This window comes from Blastomyces dermatitidis, assembly GCF_000003525.1.
Source record: "Blastomyces dermatitidis ER-3 genomic scaffold supercont1.4, whole genome shotgun sequence".
Taxonomy (NCBI): domain Eukaryota; kingdom Fungi; phylum Ascomycota; class Eurotiomycetes; order Onygenales; family Ajellomycetaceae; genus Blastomyces; species Blastomyces dermatitidis.
Genome location: NW_025544777.1, coordinates 3,994,986 through 4,018,708, shown reverse-complemented (window position 1 = coordinate 4,018,708; position 23,723 = coordinate 3,994,986). Strand labels below are relative to the sequence as shown.

The window sequence follows — 23,723 nt, the reverse complement described above, 5'->3', positions numbered from 1 at the left end:
TGATATTCACAGACATCAAGAAGCTTTTTACAACTGTAAAGTTCAATATTATAGAGATAGTCACTCTGATGAATTTCTTCAGAATAATAGATCTATATCAGTCTATTCTCTGATATCTGTCATTCAACTTCATGATGCAGATAAAAGATATTCATGTTTTCAGAAACAGAAACACAGATGTCATACTCTTTTACACCTGCAGATGTGAGACTTATACATCTTATCTGAGATGTTATTATGAGAATGAGCTGTTCATACACTGTATTCTACTTTCTACATTCTCTCATGTCTCTCTTTCTCTTTCTGAGAAGTCTTGTACATGTTGTAATTGTGTATACAACTCTAAGGCCAGTGAGTATTCATTCAGTAACTGTTCTCATCTCTGATTTTGCAATTTTTATATACTAACAATGATTCTTAGTTGCTCTGATATCAGAGGTTATTCTAATTAAAGATGATAACATCACTGAGACTACTCTCTCTCACTCTTAAGCTTCTTCTATTGCTTTCTCTTTCTTCTCTGTGAGAAAGATTGTACATATATCAGATCATAAGTGTTCAGCTCTGAGTAACTCTCACTGTTATTCATCTGATTCTGTATCTTCTTCTTCTTCTGTTTCTTTCATCTCTGCTTTCTCTGTTCTGGCTTCTGATTCTGCAGGTCCTGCACTCTTCTTCAATTTTTCTATGTGTATGTGTATGCATTTCTATATTGACATTCCAGTCAATCTTGTAATAAATGACATTAATGTTGTACACAGAGTGGTAGAGAAATCAGAGACATATGTGATATTATTGTAAGAGTAGCTTACAGCTCTTAAATCTCTTACAGATCTCAAGTTTTAAGATTTTCTTTGTTTTTGATGTTTTTCAGGTGATGTGATATTGAAAATAGATTAAACATGTGATGTATGAAAATGAATGAGATGTGTATAATAACATTTGTCTTTTTCAGTCAACTCTTACAGTTGATAATCAATTCATTTTTCTTTTCTTACAGTTTTTCTTTGTCTGTTAGTTACTACTCTTACATGATCTCTATATAATACAGCATTCAGTGACTAGGTTCAGCAGCTTTCATCTTTTGTGATTCTGTCTCATGCATTATACTGTCTCTCTTCACTCACTCAGACTACTACAGTGAACAGCTCATTAAAACTAATCTTACTCAATCTCTGAGTGTTCTCAGAAATTGAGATGACTTAATCTCATGCATCTGTGAATGTTTCAGATAATTCATTCTCTGTGATCTCTGTGATTGAACTGATATAAACAGTTAAATTCAACTCTGAATTTCTTTTTCTTCTGCAATCTGACTCATGTACAAGTCTGTTACTTTGAGACTGCTCTTTACTGTGTTATATTCACTGTCTGTGATATATTATCATACAATCAGCTACAGTTTCATCACTTATTGAAGTGTGATATTCACCTGATTTCTTCATTACTTTTCATTCTTTTCTTATAATTATGAAAAGATTGAAATAAGTGAGATCATCTGATTTGTAAGTATCTATGATTTCTCTTATCTCATGAGACTTTTTAATTGTAAGTCTCTTGTTTTTCAATACTGATAATAGTGCTGTGATTAATTATAATTTACTCAGATCTTGCACATTTACTTTTATAAGTTATGAATTATTTATTAAGTTGTATAAGACTCATCTCTCTGATTCTTTCAATGCATATATTCTCAGAGAATGTGATTTGAGTATTTTATATAGCTTAAATTATCTAGATTAAAACTTCTCAGAATTCTCATTGTATACAAGAACTCACATTTTCATCTTGAGACTTGATTTCTTAACTAGTGAGTCTCATATTCTTTTTGATTGAATTGCTCAGTTCAGAAGTAACTTATTAGCTTTTATATGTGTATGACTGATCTCTTTCAATCTTGATTCTATGTCTGTGACTGCTGTGTCTGCAACTGCTACTACTGCATCTGTAACTGCTGTTTCTGCTGCATTTATAACTGTTATGTTCACAACTGCTGTTCTCTCTCTCATCTTTTTCAAAGCATTCTTCAGAATGCGCGGATGCAATTCATACAACAGCTAGAATAATGAATGCTTAAAGACTGCATACTGTCGAATCTGTGTGGTCAATAGCATCTGTCTGAGATATTCATCTCATAGTCTCATAGACTTGCTCACTAGATATTTCAGCAGCATGTTGCTCAAGATTTCATTCAAGTATTTCATCTTCTCATTTGTCTGTGAATAATATAATATTGTTCTACAATATCTTGTCTGTAACTGATCTATGAAATGCCTCATCACTTCTCTTATAAGATTTACACTGTTATCAGTTAGAATCTCATGCAGTATTTCATAGTTAATATAAATCTTATTATATAGAAACTTTACTATTATCTTCTCTGTTATCTCTGAAACTGCTTTCATAACTGATCAGTCAGTAGTGTAATCTATAGCAGAGATTATTCATCAATTTTCATTTGATTTTCACAGTAATATATCTATGAGATTCATTCTTCATTATTTAAACAGTTGTATTGTACACTTCATCTGATATTATACTTTCTCACATTTTAACTCTTTCTTAGATTCTTTCACAATCTGACAATTCAGACACTTGTGAGTATACATCTGAATGTTCTCAGTCATACTTAATCAGTATACTCTTGATTTAAGTATACTTATGAGTTCAGAGCTTTCTAAGTGACTGAATTCCTTGTGCATGTGAGTCATTAAGTCACATCTAAATAAAGATTTTAGATAGAGAGCTTCTGCATATTCTAGATCACAGTAAAGTATAATATTGTTTTTCAATTTTCTCAGCTTGAAGTTCAGAAGCATCTCTTTTACTACTCTTATAAGACACTTATCATTCAACATCTTGTTATTCTCTAAGTGAGAGATTATAATATGATTCAAAGGTTGCTTAAGCCAGCGTATGATTACAGGCGTACACCGGCTTCTTATATATTGTAATATCATACACTAATTATAATTAGCAGCCGCTATGGCCCCTTTACACTCATACGCGTACGCTAGTAGTTCGGAAGCAGCTGTGTTATTATCCGACAGTCATACATTCTTCCAAATCACATCCTCCCCCACCAGATTCGGTCACGCCCACGTGACCATGTTGTACACCCTAGCTTCATGCAGATTAGCTCGTCACTAGCGTTTCGCGATTGTGTGACCTATTCCTGATTCGGCTAGTGTTCTGCATACACTCTCACAAAGAAACTGTTGGTGATTACTACACCTACCCTAGTCACGTGCTACCCCAACCTATTCATTTAGTTGTAACTCGCGTAGTTAGATTACAACATAACAATGTTATTCTTTAAGAGGTTATGAAGCTCTCTACACAATGAAAAGCTGTAAAATAATATGCAATTGACTAGACTGGCCGGTGAGACCATGAATTTCACATTTAATCTCATTTAATCTGGTCTTATACATTTCTTGGCGTGAGTCTCACCAGAACTAAGTCTCAAAAAAATCTGAAAATGAACCATTTCTGAGAGAAATGATGTGAAAAATGACCAGATTTAATTCAAGAACAGTGAAATAAGAGTAATTTCTCAGAATAAACTGTGAAAGATAATCATTCTTTCAAAATCAGAATAAGACTGAGACTGAAGATTAAAATCAGTCTCATTCAGTTTATTCAGTGATTACTTATATAATCAGAATTTAATAATAATTATTAATAATACTCATGAAATAACTAAATACATTCTTGTGTAAGTTTATTCTTTACTTTCTCATGAAAACTACACTTCTCTGATATACTGTGATCAGAGATATTAAACTGTCTGATAATTTCATATTTTATAATTATAAGTTTCTTGATTATTTCTTCTTATAATTGTCTTCAGTGATAGTGATAAATATTTTAACTTGAGTTGAACTTTCACTTCATTCTCATCTCTGTTAATGAAATTATCAGAATATTATGCACTATCAGTGCAACAGTTGAATATATACTCTCAATAATTTTTCATAACTCTAGAATTGATTTAATGTATAAATTTGTCAGATTATCTTGAAGATAACAGTCAAATTCAGTTTTATAAGTATATAATTTTATCTCATTTTCAGTTGTAATTAATGTATATAAGTTCTGTTTCAAAGTTAGTATTATAGTTCTATGAAATATGAAGTATTATCAAAGATTGTTACTTAGTAGAAAATTGTATTTCACTGTCTTCATATCTTGAACATCTGCTCATTTAAATCTCTGATAGTTGATATTGTAGTAGTCTCAGACTAATTTAACATATAAGTCTCATTTCTCCTCTGTTTAATCTTGAGAAGTGTAGATATTAACTCAATGAAAGAGATCTAGTAGAGCTGCTATAGTATAGTACTCTGTAAAAGATTGTTCAGTTTTGCTGTAGTAATATATCAGTTTATTTCTTACAGTAATAATAGCCTGTGCTATAGCATCATCTCAGACTGAATTTCTTTTTAAATGATTCAACTGCTTCTCAAGATGAGTAAATAAACTGTTATACACTCACCAGACTGACTGCAGCATTGGTGTACAAGTGATTGAGACTGTCTTTATTATCTTATAAAACTGAAACAGTAAATCAATCATATATTTCAACTGAGTTCACTTCATATCAGAAAGTTTTAATATCTGAATCTTTTTCTAATCAGAGTGTTGTACTCAATGATCAATTATCTGATGCAATTGAAGAGTCTGAACAGTTATCTTATATATTGAACTTTATCATATTTTAATATTCTGTATCATATTCAGTGATGTGACTGATTTGTTTATTTATTGAATATCATGAAATCATTGTTATTATTTAGAAGAGATACAAATCACATTAGTAATGTTTCAAATCTATGATATTTAAATTATTAGTCAATCTATTCAAAATTAACAGTAGTATTACTAAAAAGCATTATTAAAAAATAATATTAAAAAGTGTTATCAAAAAACATTATCTTTTGCAAAGTGAATGTAAAAGTTACTTAAGTAATTACTTTCATCTTATTCTCATCTCAAGAATCAGTCATCTTATTATTTCTTATCTTGATATTAAGATTCTTTATCAGTGTTTGCATCACAAGTTGAACTACATAAGTAATACAGAGAATATGACCTTATTTATCATTTTAGAAATGCAAAGCCAATTTTTGCTTCAAGCTCTTCATTATAGTGTAGTTATTTGCAGCATTATCAGTTGTAATTATAAGAAGACTGAGACTAATATCTCAATAGTCATTTTTAATCACAGTCATTAATATCTCTGCTATATAATTCTCAGTATGACTACTGATCAATGATTCAAATTCAATTAATGTCTCTCAATAAGTTCAGTTCTCATCAATATAATAACATGTAACTTCTATAAATGCAAGATTATTTATACTAGTTCATGTATTCACAGTGAGAGATACTCTTTGATGATTCTTCAACTCTGATTCTAGATATTGTATATTGACTTTGTAGTGTGTCTCAAGGTTGGACTGAAGACAGAATTGATGTGAAATATGAAGATTTGAATTAAGCATTTAAAGAAGTGTTTAGAATTCAGGGTTTTCAATTGATCAAAGAGAAAGATTCAGAGATATATACATATGAAGTAATTATTCACAAAAGTTATTAGATGAGAGTTGTGAAATCAGAGTACTGATATATAATTGTTTTCACATGATTTCCTTCAAATTAGAAAGTTAGTATTATCAAAAATCATTATCTGATAGAGTAACTTATCAGCTCAGTAGTAATTTTCTGATTATTTTCCTTTTATTGTCTGCATTCTGATGACTTCAGATATTGGAAAATTTCTTCAGAGCTATGATCAGTTTATAATAAATGTTTCTGAATGAAGTTGCAGTGATTGCAGCAGAGAGATGACTCTCTGATAATCTGCAATACAATCTGTTGATAATTATTTCATAGTTCATCTCAATGTTTGTGTTGAGTTTTTCATAAATTTCATGACTGGAAATCAGATGTGAAGAATGAAGTGATTATTCACTATAATTGAAAGAGAGCATTCTGTGTTGAATTGTAAATAATATAGACTTTGTGATTCACAGTGATTTCTTGAAGAGTTTGTGAATCTTCAGTAGAAGTAAAAGAAGTGAAAGAAGTGAATTCAGAAGATATGATAATAATTTAAGAAAGATGATAATTTATTTTCAATAACTGATCACTGATGTGTGTAAGAAGAATTAATATAAGAGAAAATAATCTTGTTTCTTAGCTTAGTTATAATTTTAGTACTTACTCAGATTGAATATCATTGATGTATAAAAGTAAATAAACAATCTTGATTAATCTCTATCATATTTCTTGTGTGATTCAAAGGTTGCTTAAGCCAGCGTACGATTACAGGCGTACGCCGGCTTCTTATATTGTAATCTCGTACGCTAAATTAATTAGCGTACACTATGGCCCCTTTACACTCATACGCGTACGCTAGTAGTTCGGAAGCGGTCACAGTATTATCTGACAGTCATATGTTCTTCCGAACCACATCCTCTCCCATCAGATTCAGTCACGCCCACGTGACCATGTTGTACGCCCTAGCTTCATGTGGATTAGCTCGCCACTAGTGTTTCATAATTGTGTGGCCTATTCCTGATTCAGCTAGTGTTCTGTGTACACTCTCACAAAGAAACTTTCACTATATTACATCACTCATTCACTAACTTTTCTCATTCTTCAATCATCTTCTTCATTTCATCATCATTGAACATCATCATCATTCAAGATTTCTACCCCTTCTCCTGTTCAACTCTTTCTATCTGTTCATCTATCACATTGTACATGTTCCTGGCAATGGCCTCCCATTCCCATAACAAGCGTTATTGTAGTGCTCATACCAGGCAGTTTGTTAGCAGTAAGTGTAATGTGTTGTGAAATGTGGTCAGGACTTGTTTATCTTCTAATGATTGTCAGAATGTACTACCATGAATGGCATACCTTCTTCACCTTCTCATACACCCTCTTCACCTTCTCATACACCCTTGATCATTTCTCTCTCAGCGGGTTCCTGATCATGTTTTCTGGCATGATTTTGCATGAATGCAGATGCTGATATGTTTGTTTTTATTTGCATAGAATCTTCACACATTGACAGATCTGTGTCTGCTGATGATAGTGAACTCAATGTTGAATCATTGATTGAGAACTTGGAGGATGTGATAATGGAGGAATTGTCTGTGCCATGTGTGGCCAGGTCTCCTGCATCCCCCCCTGTCCCCTCTGTTTCTTCCTCCGCCACTCCTTCTCAATCTCCTACACCTGCCCCTGTGTCTGGTTCTCCCGCTCCCGCTACCCCTGTTCCCGTGATCCTTACTTCTGCTACTCCTGGTTTTGCCACCTCTGCTTTTGTTATCAGCTCTCCTCATTTCAAGGAGATGTTGTGTAGGCTTAATAAACCATGTCTCTCAGTGTGTATGCTCCCACCCTTCTTGCTGACTCTCAGAACAATTTATTGTATGAAGGCTGCATACAACACAACTATCTGAAGCTTGATCACAGATGCTGATTATTATGTTCATTTTAAATATTCATGATGAAGCAATTGTTCATTCATATCAGAGAATCACCCCTCTTCTCAACAGTATCAAGATTGTAAGTCTTTTTCTTTTCATCTTTTTGATCTGATGCTGATTTTTCTGTTCTTTAGAGAAAATCATTATGGGTTTTGCTGTGCATGAAGTCATGGTGTTCACAGACATCAAGGAACTTTTCATGACTGTAAAGTTCAACATTGCTGAGACATTCACTCTGATGAATTTCTTTGAGATGATAGATCTGTATCAGCCTATTCTCTGGCATCTGTCATCCAACTTTGTGATGCAGGCAAAAGATATTCATGTTTTTGAGAATGAGAATGCAGATGTTGTACTCTTTTACACCTGCGGGTGTGAGACTTGTACACCTTGTCTGGGATGTTGTTGTGAGAATGAGCTGTTCACATGCTGTGTTCTGCTTCCTGCATTCCCCTGTGTTCCTCTCTCTCTTCCTGAGAAGCCTTGTGTGTGTTGTAATTGTGCATACAATTCTAAGGCCAGCGGGTGTTTATTTGGTAACTGTTCTCACCCCTGATTCTGCAGTTTTGTATGCTAACAATAGTTCTTAGTTGCTCCGGCGCCAGAGGCCATTTTAATCAAAGATGACAACATCACTGAGACTACTCTCTTCTGCCCTCAAGCTCCTTCTGTCACTTCCTCTCCCTTCTCTGTGGAGAAGGTTGTGTGCACACTGGGTCATAAGTGTTTGACCCTGAGTGGCTCTCACTGTCATTCATCTGATTCTGCGCCTCCTCCTTCTGTTTCTTCCGCCTCCACTCCCCCTGCCCTGGCTCCTGGTTCTACAGGTCTCATGCTCTCCTTCAATTTCTCTACACATACATGTATGCATTTCTATATTAGCATTCCAGTCAATCTTGTGATAAATGACATTAATGTTATATGCAGAGTGGTAGAGGAATCAGAGATGTGTGTGACATTGTTGTGAGAGTGGCTTGCAGCCCTTGAATCCCTTGCGGATCTCAAGTTTTGAGATTTCCTTTGTTTTTGATGTTTTTCAGGTGGCATGGTGTTGGAAATAGATTAAATGTGTGGTGTATGAAAATGAATGAGGTGTGTATGATAACATTTGTCTTTTTGCAGCTGACTCTTACAGTTGATGATCAATTCATTATCTCTTTCCTTTTTCTTACACTTTTTCTTTATCTGCTAGTCACTACTCTTATGTGACCTCTATATGATACAGTGTTCAGTGACTAGGTTTGACAGCTTTCATCTTTGTGATTCTGCCTTGTGCATTATACTGTCTCTCTTCACCCACTCAGACCACTACAGTAAACAACTCATTGAAACTAACCTCATCTGATCTCTGAGCATTCTCAGGGGTTGAGATGGCTTGGTCTCACGCATCTGCAGATGTTTCAGATAGTTCATCCTCTGTGGTCTCTGTGATTGAACTGATGTAAACAGTTGAATTCAACTCTGAATTCCTTTTTCTTCTGCAATCTGACTCACGTGCAAGTCTGCTGCTTTGAGACTGCTCTTTGCTGCATTGCGCCTGCTGTCTGTGATGTGTTATTGTACAACTGGCTACAGTCTCATCACTTATTGAAGTGTGGCATTTATCTGATTTCTTCATTTCTTCCCATTCTTTTCTTGTAATTGTGGAAAGATCAGAATAAGTGAGATCATCTGATTTGTAAGTGTCTATGATTTCTCTTACTTCATGAGGCTTTTCAATTGTAAGTCTCTTCTTTTTCAATGCTGATGATAGTGCTGTGAATGACCATAATCTGCTCAGGTCTTGCATCTTTGCTTTCACAAGTTGTGAATCATTGATTAAGTTGTATAAGACCTGTTCCTCTGATTCTTTCAATGTGTACATTCTCAGAGAATGTGATTTGAGTATCTTATATGACTCAAACCACCTAGGTTGGAACTTCTCAGAACTCTCATTGTATATGAGAACTCATGTTCCCACCTTGAGACTTGATTTCTTAATAAGTGAGTCTTGTATTCTTTTTGATTGGATTGCTCAGTTCAGGAGTAACTTGTTAGCTTTTATGTGTGCATGGCTGATCTCTTTCAATCTTGATTCTGTGTCTGTGACTGTTGCATTCACAACTGCTTTTTCTGCTGTGTCTGCAACTGTTGTTTCTGCTGTGTTCATAACTGCTCTCTCCCTCACCTTTTCCGAAGCATCCTCCGGGATGCGCGGATGCAATCCATACAACAGGTAGAATGATGAACACTTGGAGACTGCATGCTGTTGAATCTGTGTGGTCAACAGTGCCTGCCTGAGATATTCATCTCATAGTCTCATAGGCTTGCTCACTAGATATTTTGTCAGCATGTTGTTCAAGATTTCATTCAAGTGTTTCACCTTCCTGTTCATCTGTGGATGATATGGTGTTGTTCTACAATGTCTTGTCTGTAACTGGCTCATGAAATGCCTCACTGCTTCTCTCACAAGGTTCATACTGTTATCAGTTAGGATCTCGCGTGGCATTCCATAGTTGACATAGATCTCATCATATAGAAACTTTGTCATCATCTTCTCTGTCATCTCTGGAACTGCTTTCACAACTGGCCAGCCAGTAGTGTAATCAATAGCAGTGATTATTCATTGATTTTCATTTGGTGTTCGCGGCAATATGTCTATGAGGTTCACTCCCCATCATTTGAACAGTTGTATTGTACACTTCACCTGATATTGTGCTTTCTCATGTTCTAACTCTTTCTTAGATTCTTTCATGACCTGGCAATTCAGGCACTTGTGAGCATATGTCTGGATGTCCTCGGCCATGCTTGGCCAGTACACTCTTGATTTGAGTACGCCCATGAGTCCAGGGCTTCCTAAGTGACCGAATTCCTTGTGCATGTGAGCCATCAAGTTGTGATGAAATGAAGATTCTAGATAGAGAGCTTCTGTGTATCCTAGATTGCAGTAAAGTATAATGTCATTTTTCAATTTCCTCAGCTTGAAGTTCAGAAGCATCTCTTCTACTACTTTCATAAGACACTTGTCATCTGACACCTTGCCATTCTTCAAGTGAGAGATCATGGCATTCACTCATTCTGATTCCTTGCATCCCCTCAGCACGTTTAATGTGAATGTCCCTTGTGCCTGGTTCGCAGGACCCTCACCCATGAAATTGGGTCTGTGACTGATTGCGTCCGGCATCACTGTGTCTGATCTCTTTTGATATTTGATATGAAGATTGTACACTTGGAACTCTGAGATTCAATGTGCTAAATGTTTGGAAGGTTTTGTTGTTGATTGTAGATAGATGAGGCTTTCATGATCTGTGATCACTGTTGTTGTATGCCTGTTGTTGATATATCTATCTCACAATGCCAGCGTGTGCTTGATCACTAGCAATTTCTTTTCATGCACTGGGTAATTGAGCTCAGCGCCTGATAGTTTCCTACCATTGTATGCCACTGGGTGCAGCTTGCCGTCCTTGCCCATCTGTAGAAGGGCGCCTCTGATAGCCCATTCGAATGTGTCTGTCTCAATGTAGAAAGGTTTATCATGATCTGGTTGAATAAGCACTGAGGATGTTGTTATGTGTTTTCTCAGTGTGAGAAAAGCCTCTTCGCATGCAGCATTTCAGATGATTGAATGAAACTTCTTCTTTTGCAGATTTGCATCTGTTTCTCTTAAGAGATCTGAGAGTGGTGCAGATATTTGTGCGAAATCCTTGATGAATCTGTGGTAATATGAGGCCAACTCAAGAAACTGTTGTACATGGTGTACATTCCTCAGCCGCGGTCAATTTGCTATGACATCCAATTTCTCCAGGATGGGGTGTATACAGCCACCACTCACTACATATCCCACGAACTCCAACTCTTCCATTCCAAACACACACTTGGTTGGTTTGGTGTAGAGCTTATGCTCTGCCAGAGTTGTAAGCACTTCATTGAGGTGCTTCAGATGTTTGTTGTATGAGTTTGAAAAGACTAGGATATCATTGAGGTATATGAGGCATGAGATTCTATTCTGTTTATGAAGGATTGTATTCATCATTGTTTGGAAGGTGGTGGGTGCATTTGTCAGACTGAATGACATTGCTAGGAATTCAAACTTCCCTCATTGTGTATTAAACACAGTTCGCGGGACTGACAGTTCACCTATGTGGATCTGCCAGTATCCTGAGAGAAGATTGATCTTTGATAGATATCAGGTGTTTTCAACTGTATCCAACTGTTGTTGGATCTGTGACAGTGAATATTCATTCTTGATTGTAAGCTTGTTGAGTGCTTGATAATTGATACACATCCGCCACTCTTCACCTGCCTTTTTCATAAATAGGACTGGAAAGCCCCACGCGCTTGATGAAGGTTGTATGAGACCATGTTCTAGAAGGTCAGTGATCTGACACTTCTGTTCTTTGAGGTGTGTTTGTGACAGGGGATATGCATTCTGGTTGACTGGTTTTGCATCCCCCATGTTAATCTCATGTACAAATCCTCGTTCCAGTGGCAATTCCGGTGGAAGATCTGTTCAGAAGACCTTCCCATGCTTCTTCAGAAGCTTCTTCATATGCTTATCCTTCTGCATATCTTTTATCTTGGTTTTCTCCGCTTCCGGGTCCTGTATGACATACAGGATGCTTTCAGATGAGGTCTTGTGAATCATTCTCTTTGCTTGTTGATGTGTAAGCAGATTTAACCCTTCTATACCAGGGGCGTGGAATGTCCTTCTCATATCAGTTGGTAGGATTGTATGAACCATTTTCTTCCTATTAATCAACTGTATATAGCATGTATGTCATTGGATCTGCAGGTTGAACCTTTGGAACCAATCAAGTCTGAGAATAAGGTTGTATTCCATGTTCTGTAGCTCTCGCGCTCAAATATAGCAAGATCATTCTCTGAAGTGCAAGGGAACTCTTACTCTTGCAGGTGATATCAAATATTGATTATCAGATAATCTTATGTGTTGGGGATCCTTCACTCAGCAGACCCCTTTCAATCTTTGAATCATATGATCATCAATATATTGTGTAGAAGCTCCTGTGTCTGCTAACACTTTTGCAGCCATCTCTCAATTCTTACCCAAGTGCCCCCTATACATTAACATTTCGGGCCTCAAGGCATTGAGGTGAGTGTTCACTTCATCATCCTCGCCCGCACCTCATTCAGAAGCCTGCTTCTTCTTTGCATTTGCAGGATTCAGAGGGTCATCTAACACAGACATCTCTTTCACTTTGAAGGCTTTTCATAGAATATCAGTGAGTGTCTTTGAGCTCACTGATTCTGCTAGTTTTTTGACTCCCTTGCTTCTCTTGACTGTGCATGCTGGGTGCAATCTTTTGCATCATGATTTTGGTGTCTGCAGTTGAAGTAAGCTCAATGCTTGTGACACCAAGGTTTCCACCCAGGGGATTTCTTTTTTGGGGGATTCGGCACTTTAGTGATGACATTCAGATCTAGATTCATCATGTCTGAGTGTGTGGCTTGTGTTGTAGAAGTCTGATTATCTGTTCTCCACTGAGACATACTTGATTGCAGTATTTTCTGTCACAATTGACTTGCTTGTTCCTGTATGATGAGGATGTTGTATGCTTTCTTCACTGTGCCTGGCTGTGAGGTTAAGTATTTTCATTCCACTCTCAACTCAGGTGTAAGATCATGGATGAAGATCTGTAAATAGAAAGGTGTTGAAAGCTCTTCATTCAATGCGAGATAGCATAAGCTGAAGTGTGTGAAGTATGATGTAAGATTGCTCACTTGTCTACACTCAGTGAAGTGTTCATAATGCTTGTCTCACACATCCACTTCCTCAAAGTTGTGCAAGATTCACTTGAAAAACTCATTTCATATTCATGGGAATGAATATTGCTCCAGGTCTGTGAGGTTCATCTTTTCACCAGTCATTCATAATGACTTCACTTTTCCGCGTAGGAATGCGGCAGATCTTAAGACTTGTTGAAATTCTGTTGACTGCCTGTCTGTGAGTTCATGTTTGATCTGATAATATGATTGCATCTGACTTAGCCAGCTGATTGCAGCATCATTTTTTCAGTCATCATTGAAGCTTGATGGCTCCAGCAGATCTTCTGACTTGATATATTTCATGCTTGGATTCTCATCCTGCGCAGCGGTCTCTGATGGTGTGTACACTTCTGAAGAGGTCATGAACAATCATGGTGAGACCTTCAGGTTCAGTGTAGTTGCCTGTCTGCATAAACATTCGATCTCCTGCTGCAGGCCTAAGATCTGGTTTTCTCTATTCTTATTGATGGTGGCGATTGCATCGGTGAAGCTCTTCATAGTGAATGCTTGGTCTGCAGTGAATGCCAATTGTTGTTTAGCCTCTGCCTCAGCCTGCCACTGTGTATACAAGGCCTTGATCTTGTTTAGAATCCTTGTATGCATATGAAGCTTTGATTCTGGTTCAGTGATTTCAGCTGCTTTTCTTACTGCTTTGAGTAAACCCTCTGAGAGGTTCTGCATACCTTCCAGTTCAGATAGCAGAGAAGGGTGTTGTTTGTATTAGCTAGAGGAGGTATTCATTTCAGTGGTTTCTGATTGATTGTATGATATCTATTGTTATATCACTATATCACTGTATTGTTATATTGCTATATTGTTCTATTGCTATATTGTTATATGATTTCTGTTATCATCATATGACTCTGATGGTGGCCACCCCCCCTTTTATCCTTCTTTTGAGTAGGGAGTGGACTCCTTTGAATCTGGTTCACTGCTCTCATCCCTTTTCTCACACTCCATTCATTCGCATACGTGGCATTCACCTGGGTGTGGAGTTTTCCCTCAACAAGTGAAGCAGCAGCATCAATTGAATGCTCTTTTGCTCACCACTCTTCATATGCTATCTTTTGAGATGTTCTAGAACCACTCTGGCATGATAACTACAAATTGCTTTGTAGGCAGAATTATCATGCCCTGGAGGAGCCTGCGCTTCTCACCAGTTTTTAGACATGCTATCAGATGTGATTCAAAGGTTGCTTAAGCCAGTGTATGATTACAGGCGTACGCCGGCTTCTTATATTGTAATCTCATATGCTAAATTAATTAGTGTACACTATGGCCCCTTTACACTCGTACGCGTACGCTAGTAGTTCGGAAGCGGCCGCGGTATTATCCGACGGTCGTACGTTCTTCCGAACCACACTTGAAATATATTAATATTGTAAAAGAGAGTATTATCAAATTACATTATCAGATAATATCATTAAAAATATATTAATATTATGAATATCAATTTTGAAAAAATGTTGATACTTATACATTATAGTGATTTGTGAATCATAATAGTTAAATATATATATATATATATATATCATTCCTGACTTGATTACAACTTGTACAATAATTTTTGAAAACTCAAAATCAATTTTAATTATTAATAATTAAAAACTTAAACTTACAACTAACTAATATAAAAAGAAAAAAATCTAATTTTTCTCTTTCTTATTCTTCTTATCATTCTTCATAATTTACTTCTTATTCTTCTTCTTCTTCTTCTCCTTCTCATCTGAGATGATAATCATCTCAAAATCTCTCTTCACTGCCTTCTCAGAGAAGGGTTTTCACTGCTCTCTCTCAGCCAGATCAACCTGTATCTCAAAATCCCGCATTTTCTGATCTGCTGTCTCAGGTTTCATCTCAGTGACAAGCAGATTGACATGCTCAGAGAGCAGAGCTGTCTTCTTAATATTCTGAATCATGAAGTGCATTCAAGACCTGAATAAGACCTCAATTTCCTTCTTCTCTGCCAGCTTCTGCTAATCAATTAGAGAATAGAAGTGTTATCAAAAATCATTATCTCTCAATAAGTAAAAAACTTATCAGTTTTGACTTCTTTATCTCTCACTTTAACACTCTCTCAATCTTCTTCTGCTGCTGCTTATTTACAGTAATACTCTTCTTCTCTCTCTCTCTCTTTATCTTGAACTCAAATCATTCTTGAGACTTCTTCTGATCTCAGTACTGCTGCATGAGGCTCTTCACTGTCTTCTTCTTTAATCTCTCACAGATGATGTCATTCACATTATTTCTATACTTAGTTCAGTCTAAATCTATCAGAAGTGTTACTTAAAATCATTATCATTCTACTCTCTTACAAAGTCTCTTCAAGGTATTATAACATGCCTTGCAATCTGTCTTCTCTTGCTTAAACATCTTCTTCTTCTCTCTCTTCAATCTGTGATAGTGCTCACGCGCCTTGGTGATTCACAGAACTGTAGAATATTTGAAGAGAAATGACATAATTGATTTCAGTGAGTGTTGAAGAGAGGTGAAGATAGAAGAGATGATCAGAAATGATATAATAATGATAATGATGATAATAATAATAATGATGATAATGATGATGATAATAGTGATAATGTTGATGATGATAATAATAATAATAATGATGATGATGATGATGATGATGATGAAAGAAGAAGTGCATTGAAATATATTACTGACTTATCAAATATAAAGAGATAAAGAAAATATTAACAGCTTTCAGAGATATATAAAAACAGCTACAGTGTTGCATAGCAACATCATCTTCATTCAATGCATGCAGTGTTGATATTCTTTGTATACAGTTATCATATAATCTATATCAGAGATACATGCAGAAAATAGATCTTTATTACTAGAGAGAATGATTACAGTGATTCTCTGTTTTCATATTATAAAGATAAGTTATTCTCATTTCTTTCTTCTCTCTTTTCTCTTCTTCTTCAACTCATCACTAAGTTCAAGCCAGTATGAAAACTATTAAAACACTCTTAGAAACCCTCAAATTGAAGAGTATAGACTAATCAAATTTTAAATGCAGAAGAATCAAATTACATTCAATATTACTAATTATTCATCCTCTCTCAATAAAATCACAGTCGCGTCTTCCCCCCTCTCTCAAATGAAACATGGCCCGCGAAAAGTGAGTATCACATCAGGTTATAATGATCAACACGGCCTCAGCACACAGAGCTGTATACACACAGCACATCCTGAACTGGGAGACTGTGTGAATTGCAAACTAACATCAGCATCTCAGAGAGAGCTGTGTAGTGTGGAAAAGCTGCAATTCTTGATCACATGCACAGAGAATGAATCATTACAGTAAGTGCATGTGCATTACATGAAAGTAATGCTTTTTGATAATATTCAGTCTCTGATATTATGAAAATAGAGTCTCTTCATGAGATCTGTTTTTATCAGAAGTCAGAGAATTTTATATTTCTCAAGATCATCTTCACTCACCTTGTCTGTGACGCAAAACAGAGCCTTGAGAAGAATTCTGAGAGCATTCAAATCATCTCCTATTAAAGCAATGGAAATTGAAGCTTCAATTCCTCCTCCTGCTATTAGATTTGAAAAGGCCTGTATGAACTATGCTCTGAGAGTTGTAAAGATGAGCTCAAATCATATAATCAGAGAAAGAGTCTCTTCTTCATTTCCACCAATTAACTCTGGAAATGAACTGGATTGGAATAGATTTCTTGATTGAAATGAAAATAATTCTTCAAAGAAAATGCCTTCTCAACTGTACAGACTATGCTCTCTGATTAAAAATCAATTTTCTTCTTTAAATGTTGAAAAAGTTGATCATGAGAAGTTATCTCCCTGGAGAGAAAAGCTTGAATCTCTTATAGACTTACAAATAAGTGAACTATCAAAAGAGAAAGAATATGAACAGCATTTGAAGAGAATTTCTACAATCAATATAAAAGACTCTATTCTGGTTTATTCAGATGACTCAAAAAATGAGAACTTGAATAGATTAGGCGCAGGCATTGCTTATACTGAAGATAATATTAATTTTATCTCAGATTTCTGGAATCTAGGCTCTGAATGTGAAGTCTTTGATGCTGAACTATTTGTAATAGTGAAAGCTTTCAAACTCATTGAAATAAAATCTCATAAAAGAGGAAATTGTTTGAAAGAGGCATGAATATTCTCTGATAGTCAAGCTGCTTTAAAAAGACTTAGAAATAGTCAGATTCATAATGATCAAATGAATCTTGAACTGATCTTAAACTCTGTTTTGAAAATTCAAAAGAGAAGAACATCAAAGCTAATAATTCATCTGCACTGAGTTCCTGCTCACATGAATATTCATGGTAATGAATTGGCTGATTCAGCTGCAAAAAAGGGTGCAGAATTAAGCAGATCTATTCAAAAAATTATGTCCTGGTCTTTTATAAAGAGAAAAATAAAAGAATCTTGTTTAGACAAGTGAAATGAAAGCTGGCAGAAACAAAAGAAGAGTATACATTATTCAAGATTTGAAACAAAACCCAAGTGGAAATCTTGTTCAATTAAATGTAAAAAGAAAATATTCTCATCTATAATACAGCTGAAAGTAGGACATGACTAATTCAAATCTTATATACAAAGATTTGATGATAGATTTGACTCAATAGAATGCTCATTCTGCAATACAAATGAGAATCCTGAGCATATTGTAATGCACTGTGCATTATACAATAGTCTCAGAGCCAGGTTGAAAGAGAAGTATGATCTAAATCAATTAAATATGAGATTCTTATTCTCAACTGAGACAGGAATTAAATACTTAATAGACTTTCTATCAGAAACTCAAGCAGCTACAAGAAAATGACTAAATTCAGAATTATCTGAGTATGAAGAGGAGGAAATTAATCAGATATAGTCTGTTAAAACAGCTATACACTCTCTTTTAATAATTTGTTTTGTTATAGTCTCTCTTTACTTTATCTTTTTCTTTATCTTTTTCTTTCAATTTCTTTCTATCTATTTACTTAATGTGTCTATCTTTGAGACTGTGTTCTTTTTCTCTTTTCTTTTGTCATGATATTGTCAAATGATTTCAAAGTATCAAAAGATGTTAAAACACTGCAATTTGTAAACAGTTTTTGTATTCTGGGCTGGAATTTTCTGATTTTGCATATCTGAAATTGATGAATGTATAATAGTTAACTTTACAGACATAGAAAAAACCCTGAGAACTAAAGTTCTCAGGTAGATGTCATAGTCTCTGACTGCATACATCTATAATTGAAGAATAATAATAATAATAAACCTTGTCTGTGAAATCAATGAAGAGAATCATCAATTTCAGTATTCTGCTCTTGATATTATTCAAGTGACAGCAGAGTTCACCCTGGCCACACTTTTTAAGTGTATATTTTCTAAATATTCACATTTATACAGATATATACTGATTATTTGTTAGATGATGTTAAGACAATGACTTATCATGACTGTGTTACTCTCACTGTGAGAGATACATAGTTGATAATGAACATTGTAAAGACTCTGAGAAGTGAGTATTTTGAGAATGCTGCAGCTCTGCGACCTTGATTTTTTTTTTTTTTATTTTTTGTTTTTTTCTTTTCCTTTTCTTTTTTTTTTTTTTTTCTTGTTTTTGTTTTGTTTTTTGTTTTTTATTTTTTTTTTTGTATTTTATATTTTTTTCATAATTAAAATTATATAAATTATGATCTGTGTTCAGAAAAGTAATGATATTTAGTAACACTCTCTGTTGAATTTTCAACAAATGAGCACTATGTTATGATATTATGTAAGTGAGAAGTGATTTCATGATCTCATTTAGTGTCATTCTCAATAATGAGATCAGAATGAAAATGTGACTAAGAATTCAAACATATTCTTTATTCAGAACTAGATTTTTATTTGAAAAGTGAATCTGAGACCTTTAATATTTGAAATAATGTGATTTGAGATCAATGTGATAAACACAAATCATGATCAGAAGTAATGCTTTTAGGCAACATGATAACTGTAAAGTTTGATCCTGGTCTCAGACACGGTCACACGGTCAGTCTACAATTGACATCTTCACATGTTGTTACAAGTGTGCCTAGATAATTTATTGAGTGATTGAACTTATAATTAATCTAAGATTCAGAGAAATATCTGACTTAACAAAAGAATACATGTCTCTAAGACAGAAAAATGAGAAAACACTAGAGCAGTAAATGCAAGATCACAGATCACTGTTAATACTAATAATGAATCAGAAGGCGGCTTCTGAGGTATTTGAGCTGAATGAAATTATCACAGAAGAACAGTCTGATAAGTTTAATGTATATAAAGATCTGATTGAAGGCATCATCAGTGAGATGTCAAACAATGCAGAGAGCTCAAGTGACTAAAATGACAATAGCTCAGCAAGTAAGAAGACTTATATAAGACTGGAAATTGCGAGACTTCAGCATGAGATTGAGTGTATGAAGATCAGTAGAGATGAGACTCTTATAAGTGATGAGATAAGAGTGAATCTGACAGAATATCTTCAATAGTGTAAGAATAAGTACTCGCAGGCGATTATTCGGGTGTTTGCAGCTTGGCGTGATATGTACTGTTAACTACTAGAAGTATTCACAGTAGAAAGATAAAATGTAGAGATCAAATGTATAATAGCATTTAAGCTGAGTTATGAATAGTATTTGTGAACTCCAGTCTATATAGTTGTATATAGCCAAGGGCTGCTAGCTCTATTGATTATGTGAGAGACAGAAATAGAGATAAAGAATCTGTAAGAAGTGAGATTTCTTACATATTTCTCTCTCTCTAAGACTTTGTCTGTGAAGCCTTTCACTGAGTGACTTCATAGTCAGCTCAGCACTGCAGTGATACACACTAAAAACTCTTCACATTTATAAAAAATCTCAGTGAGGAAAAATCTCTTATTACTATGAAGAGAAAAGAGTCTATCACTCAGTTTCTTATTCTGTGAGATTCTTTGTAATCTACAGATTCTTCTCTGACTATCACACAGATTCATCTCACATCTTTCATACAGAAGAGTTTCAGTTGACTCTTAATCATTTTCATAAGATTCTTGTGTGATCATTACACAGATTTATCTCATAGATAAATCACTCTCTGTGAGATCACTCTTATCAAAGAGAAACATTCATGAGTTGATCTTTCACTCATTCTCATTAATCATTGTTCTTTGATACTGTAGAATTGTGAGAAATTTTTCATTCTTTTACTAACTCTGTAGAATTATAGAATCAAGATGTTCACAGTCTGCAATCACTCTTTATAGTCACATAGAAAGATTCAGACCTGTGATTCATAATCACTTTTATTTACTAGAGTGATCTGACTGTTCTGCAGAATCACTCACAGTGTAAGCAAATCTCTCTAGAGTAGTATAAATATCTCAGATCTGTCTGTGAAATCTCATCTTCTTTTCTCTTTTTCTATAACAGCTCTCATTCTTACAAACTGTGAGTATTCTTATTCATTCATAAAGTGTTTTCATTCAGATAACAGAGAGAGAGTGTTTCTGATAATATCTGTATATTGATTTAAGAACTTCTCAAGAATAAAAATTTTTTAATTTCAATATCTTCACAACAATGTCTGACTGCTGCTGAGCTTCTTATGAATATCTTCATGACTTTTCTAATTACTTTTTACCAGCTGATGAAGCAGAGATGCTGCTGCTTATAACTGTATCTTCATTCTCTTCAGTCTTATCACTGCATCTGATCTTCAGGTCAGCAGTCAACTCTCTGTCTTTCTCAGATCAGTTCCTGGCTTCAAGCAGTGCAGTTTCTCTCTTTGCTGTAAGTCTTCTTATAAGTAATTTCTTACAGACTCTAGCTGACAGTTCTTATAAAGCTTCTGATATTATCAGTGTCTTCTGTGACTCTGCAGATCTATAATCACTCTTTCTCTGCCTGCACAATCTCTGATCAGATATATGCAAATATGTCTAGATTCTCTATCAATGATTCTCACATCACAGCATATTTCTGCAATCTCATTGTTAATAAGAGATGAGTCTCTGAGTATCTGTAAAATCTGAGTAATCAAGATAATGTGAATGTCATAAATTCATAATAAGAGTTAGTCTGAGCAGATGAGCTCTCTCTTCATATCTCAATTGTTTTCAGACTGAATACTTCAGCACAACTGAGAGAGTGAATATAGCTTTATAAGAAGTATCTGATCACACACACAGATAACCAGTCTTCAAGACTCTGCTACAACTGTATATACTCTGATATTCAGCTTCTCTGAAGTCTATGTATTTCTGACAGTCTTTGTGTCAAATGTAACAATTATCTGTATCACAGATATAATACTCTCTGCTTCTTTGAAGAGAAAAATTGATAGTTATGAAGAGATTGAGTATCACAGATATTAAGAATGTGAATTTGAGTTTTCTTTATTTTTTCTTTATTAGTCTTCAAATTGTGTTCACAGCTCTGTTTATTTTCTTATTTTTTAGCTTTAATGAGAATATAATTTCTTCTTTTCTTGTATACACTGCAGACTGTTCATCTCAGTAGAAATTCATCATCTTATAGACTAGAGTTTATAAATGACAGTGTTAATATCTTTATTATAATCAGGTTCTTAGTAAAGACTGTGTCATTCTAACTTATCAGAATTCACAGTATAAAAGTCATGTCTCAGCTTCTGCAGATGTCTTATCTGTCTGAATAATTCTCAAATAAACTCATTCATCTTATCAGAATACTCTTGTCACTGAATCTTGAATCAGAGCTCACAATCTCACTTCTCTGAGTCAATAATTTCTTTGACCTGATATTCTCTTTCACTCTCTAGTGCTTCATGAACAGAGTGATAAGTCACAGAATTCTCTTCTAAGAATTTCTTATATTCACAGAGCAAAGAGACATGAAAAACATTATATATCTGTAACTCAGATAACAGTTTCAATCTGTAGAACTATAAGCTAACTTTCTTTATAATCTTATAAGACTCTATCTACAAGAGATTCAGCTTCTTACTAGATCTCTGTATAATGATATTTTCTAAACTCAGTCAGACTCTATTATCTTTCTTGAAACTCTTCATAATATGCTTAAAGTCATAGTATCTCTTCTGATACTCTTGAGTCTTTCTCAAGAATTTACAGACTTTCTCTCAGATATTCTGAATTCTCTCAGCTCATTCACAGACATTATTACACTCTATAGTGTACTCTCACAAGTTTATCAAGATTATCTGCAGATGAGTCTCAGTGAGTATCTCAAAGAGGGTTTTATCTGTGCTGACATGCTTTGAGTTGTTGTACACAAACTCTGTAAGTAATAATCAATACATTCAGTCATTCTGATTGTAATTGACAAAGTACTGTAGATACTGTTTCAATATACTCATCAAGTATTCTATCTGATTATCTGTCTGTTGATGAAAAGTCATACTTAGATCTCACAAGATCTTCAGTATAGTCATCAGATCAGATCAGAACTCTTCTATAAAGATTGATTCTCTATCTGAGATAATGTTCATAGATAATTCATACAACTGAATCATATTACAGATAAAGATATAAGTTAAATTCTTTAACTTCAAGTTCTTGCAGATGAGTATAAAGTATGCTATCTTAATAAAGTAATTCACTATCATCAGCACACTGTCAAAGCAGGCATTATATATATTCTTACTTTCAGAGAGACTCACAAGAGCATTTATTTCTAGCTGTTCTCAAGGTTTCTGTGAAATGAGTAGAGAAGTAAGTTCTTTATATAGCCTGAATCACACTATCTACAAATTCTGACAAATAGTATAAGAATTCACTATCTTCTTCACAAGTTCTCACATCTTCAGTCAGAAGTATTTTCTTATAAGCAACTTATAAGTTCTAGTATCTGTAAAATAACTCACTAGAGAAGAGTCATAATATCTTTTAATAAGTTCTACACATAGAAACTCATTCACAGGCATATAAATTCAGTTCTCTCTTCATAAGAGATTATTTAAGTCTCTTCAATTCTTTACTACTGCAGGATTGATCTCTGCTATAAGCAGTTTTCAAATATACTGAGCATATTCATTCTTCAGTTGTAGTTCAGACAATCTGTATAGAAGATCTTATAAAAACTTATACTCTGTTTCTTCTTGCATCAGGTCTTCTGCAGTGCTTCTCAAAGCCTGCAAACTCTTCAGATTATAGCTACTCTCTTCAAGAATTCTTACAGAGATTCTCAGAGTGTTAACTCTCAGTGTTATAGAGAGTAGTTACACAGACTTCTTTTCTCTCTTTTCTCTCTTCTCTTATAAGAAATTAAGAGACTCTTCAATCAATCTCTTTATAATACTCAGTCTGAGCATTTCATGAAGTTTTTCTATCTTCTCTAGTCTCTCTATATCTGTCACTCTGATCTTCTTAACATAGTCTGATCTGTGAGAGGATTTATTCACTGAGTTCTTAGTTTCCTTAATATATTCTATCTTGAATCAGAACTCACTCAGTCTCTGAGCTCAGTAAATCTA

General features: G+C 34.7%; 3 protein-coding genes across 3 annotated transcripts; 2 read left to right on the top strand and 1 right to left on the bottom strand.

Annotated features, from left to right (window-relative positions):
- Window positions 1-6,783: 6,783 nt before the first annotated feature.
- Window positions 6,784-8,947, top strand: BDCG_04297 (uncharacterized protein; the record flags this gene model as incomplete). The annotated part of the gene is made up of 6 exons (XM_045419953.1): window positions 6,784-6,844; window positions 7,066-7,397; window positions 7,549-7,585; window positions 7,637-7,996; window positions 8,093-8,365; window positions 8,865-8,947. 6 exons carry the CDS (start codon window positions 6,784-6,786, stop codon window positions 8,945-8,947), a joined length of 1,146 nt encoding a protein of 381 aa, XP_045276150.1.
- A 4,687-nt stretch (window positions 8,948-13,634) lies between these two features.
- Window positions 13,635-13,946, bottom strand: BDCG_04296 (uncharacterized protein; the record flags this gene model as incomplete). Its single annotated transcript, XM_045419952.1, has 1 exon — window positions 13,635-13,946. One exon carries the CDS (start codon window positions 13,944-13,946, stop codon window positions 13,635-13,637), a length of 312 nt encoding a protein of 103 aa, XP_045276149.1.
- Window positions 13,947-19,229: 5,283 nt separating this feature from the next.
- BDCG_16913 (uncharacterized protein) lies at window positions 19,230-21,139 on the top strand (the record flags this gene model as incomplete). Its single annotated transcript, XM_045426091.1, has 8 exons — window positions 19,230-19,274; window positions 19,478-19,574; window positions 19,629-19,732; window positions 20,478-20,493; window positions 20,586-20,598; window positions 20,681-20,698; window positions 20,907-21,040; window positions 21,096-21,139. The coding sequence occupies 8 exons, from the start codon at window positions 19,230-19,232 to the stop codon at window positions 21,137-21,139; spliced, it is 471 nt and encodes a 156-aa protein (XP_045280829.1).
- Window positions 21,140-23,723: the final 2,584 nt, after the last annotated feature.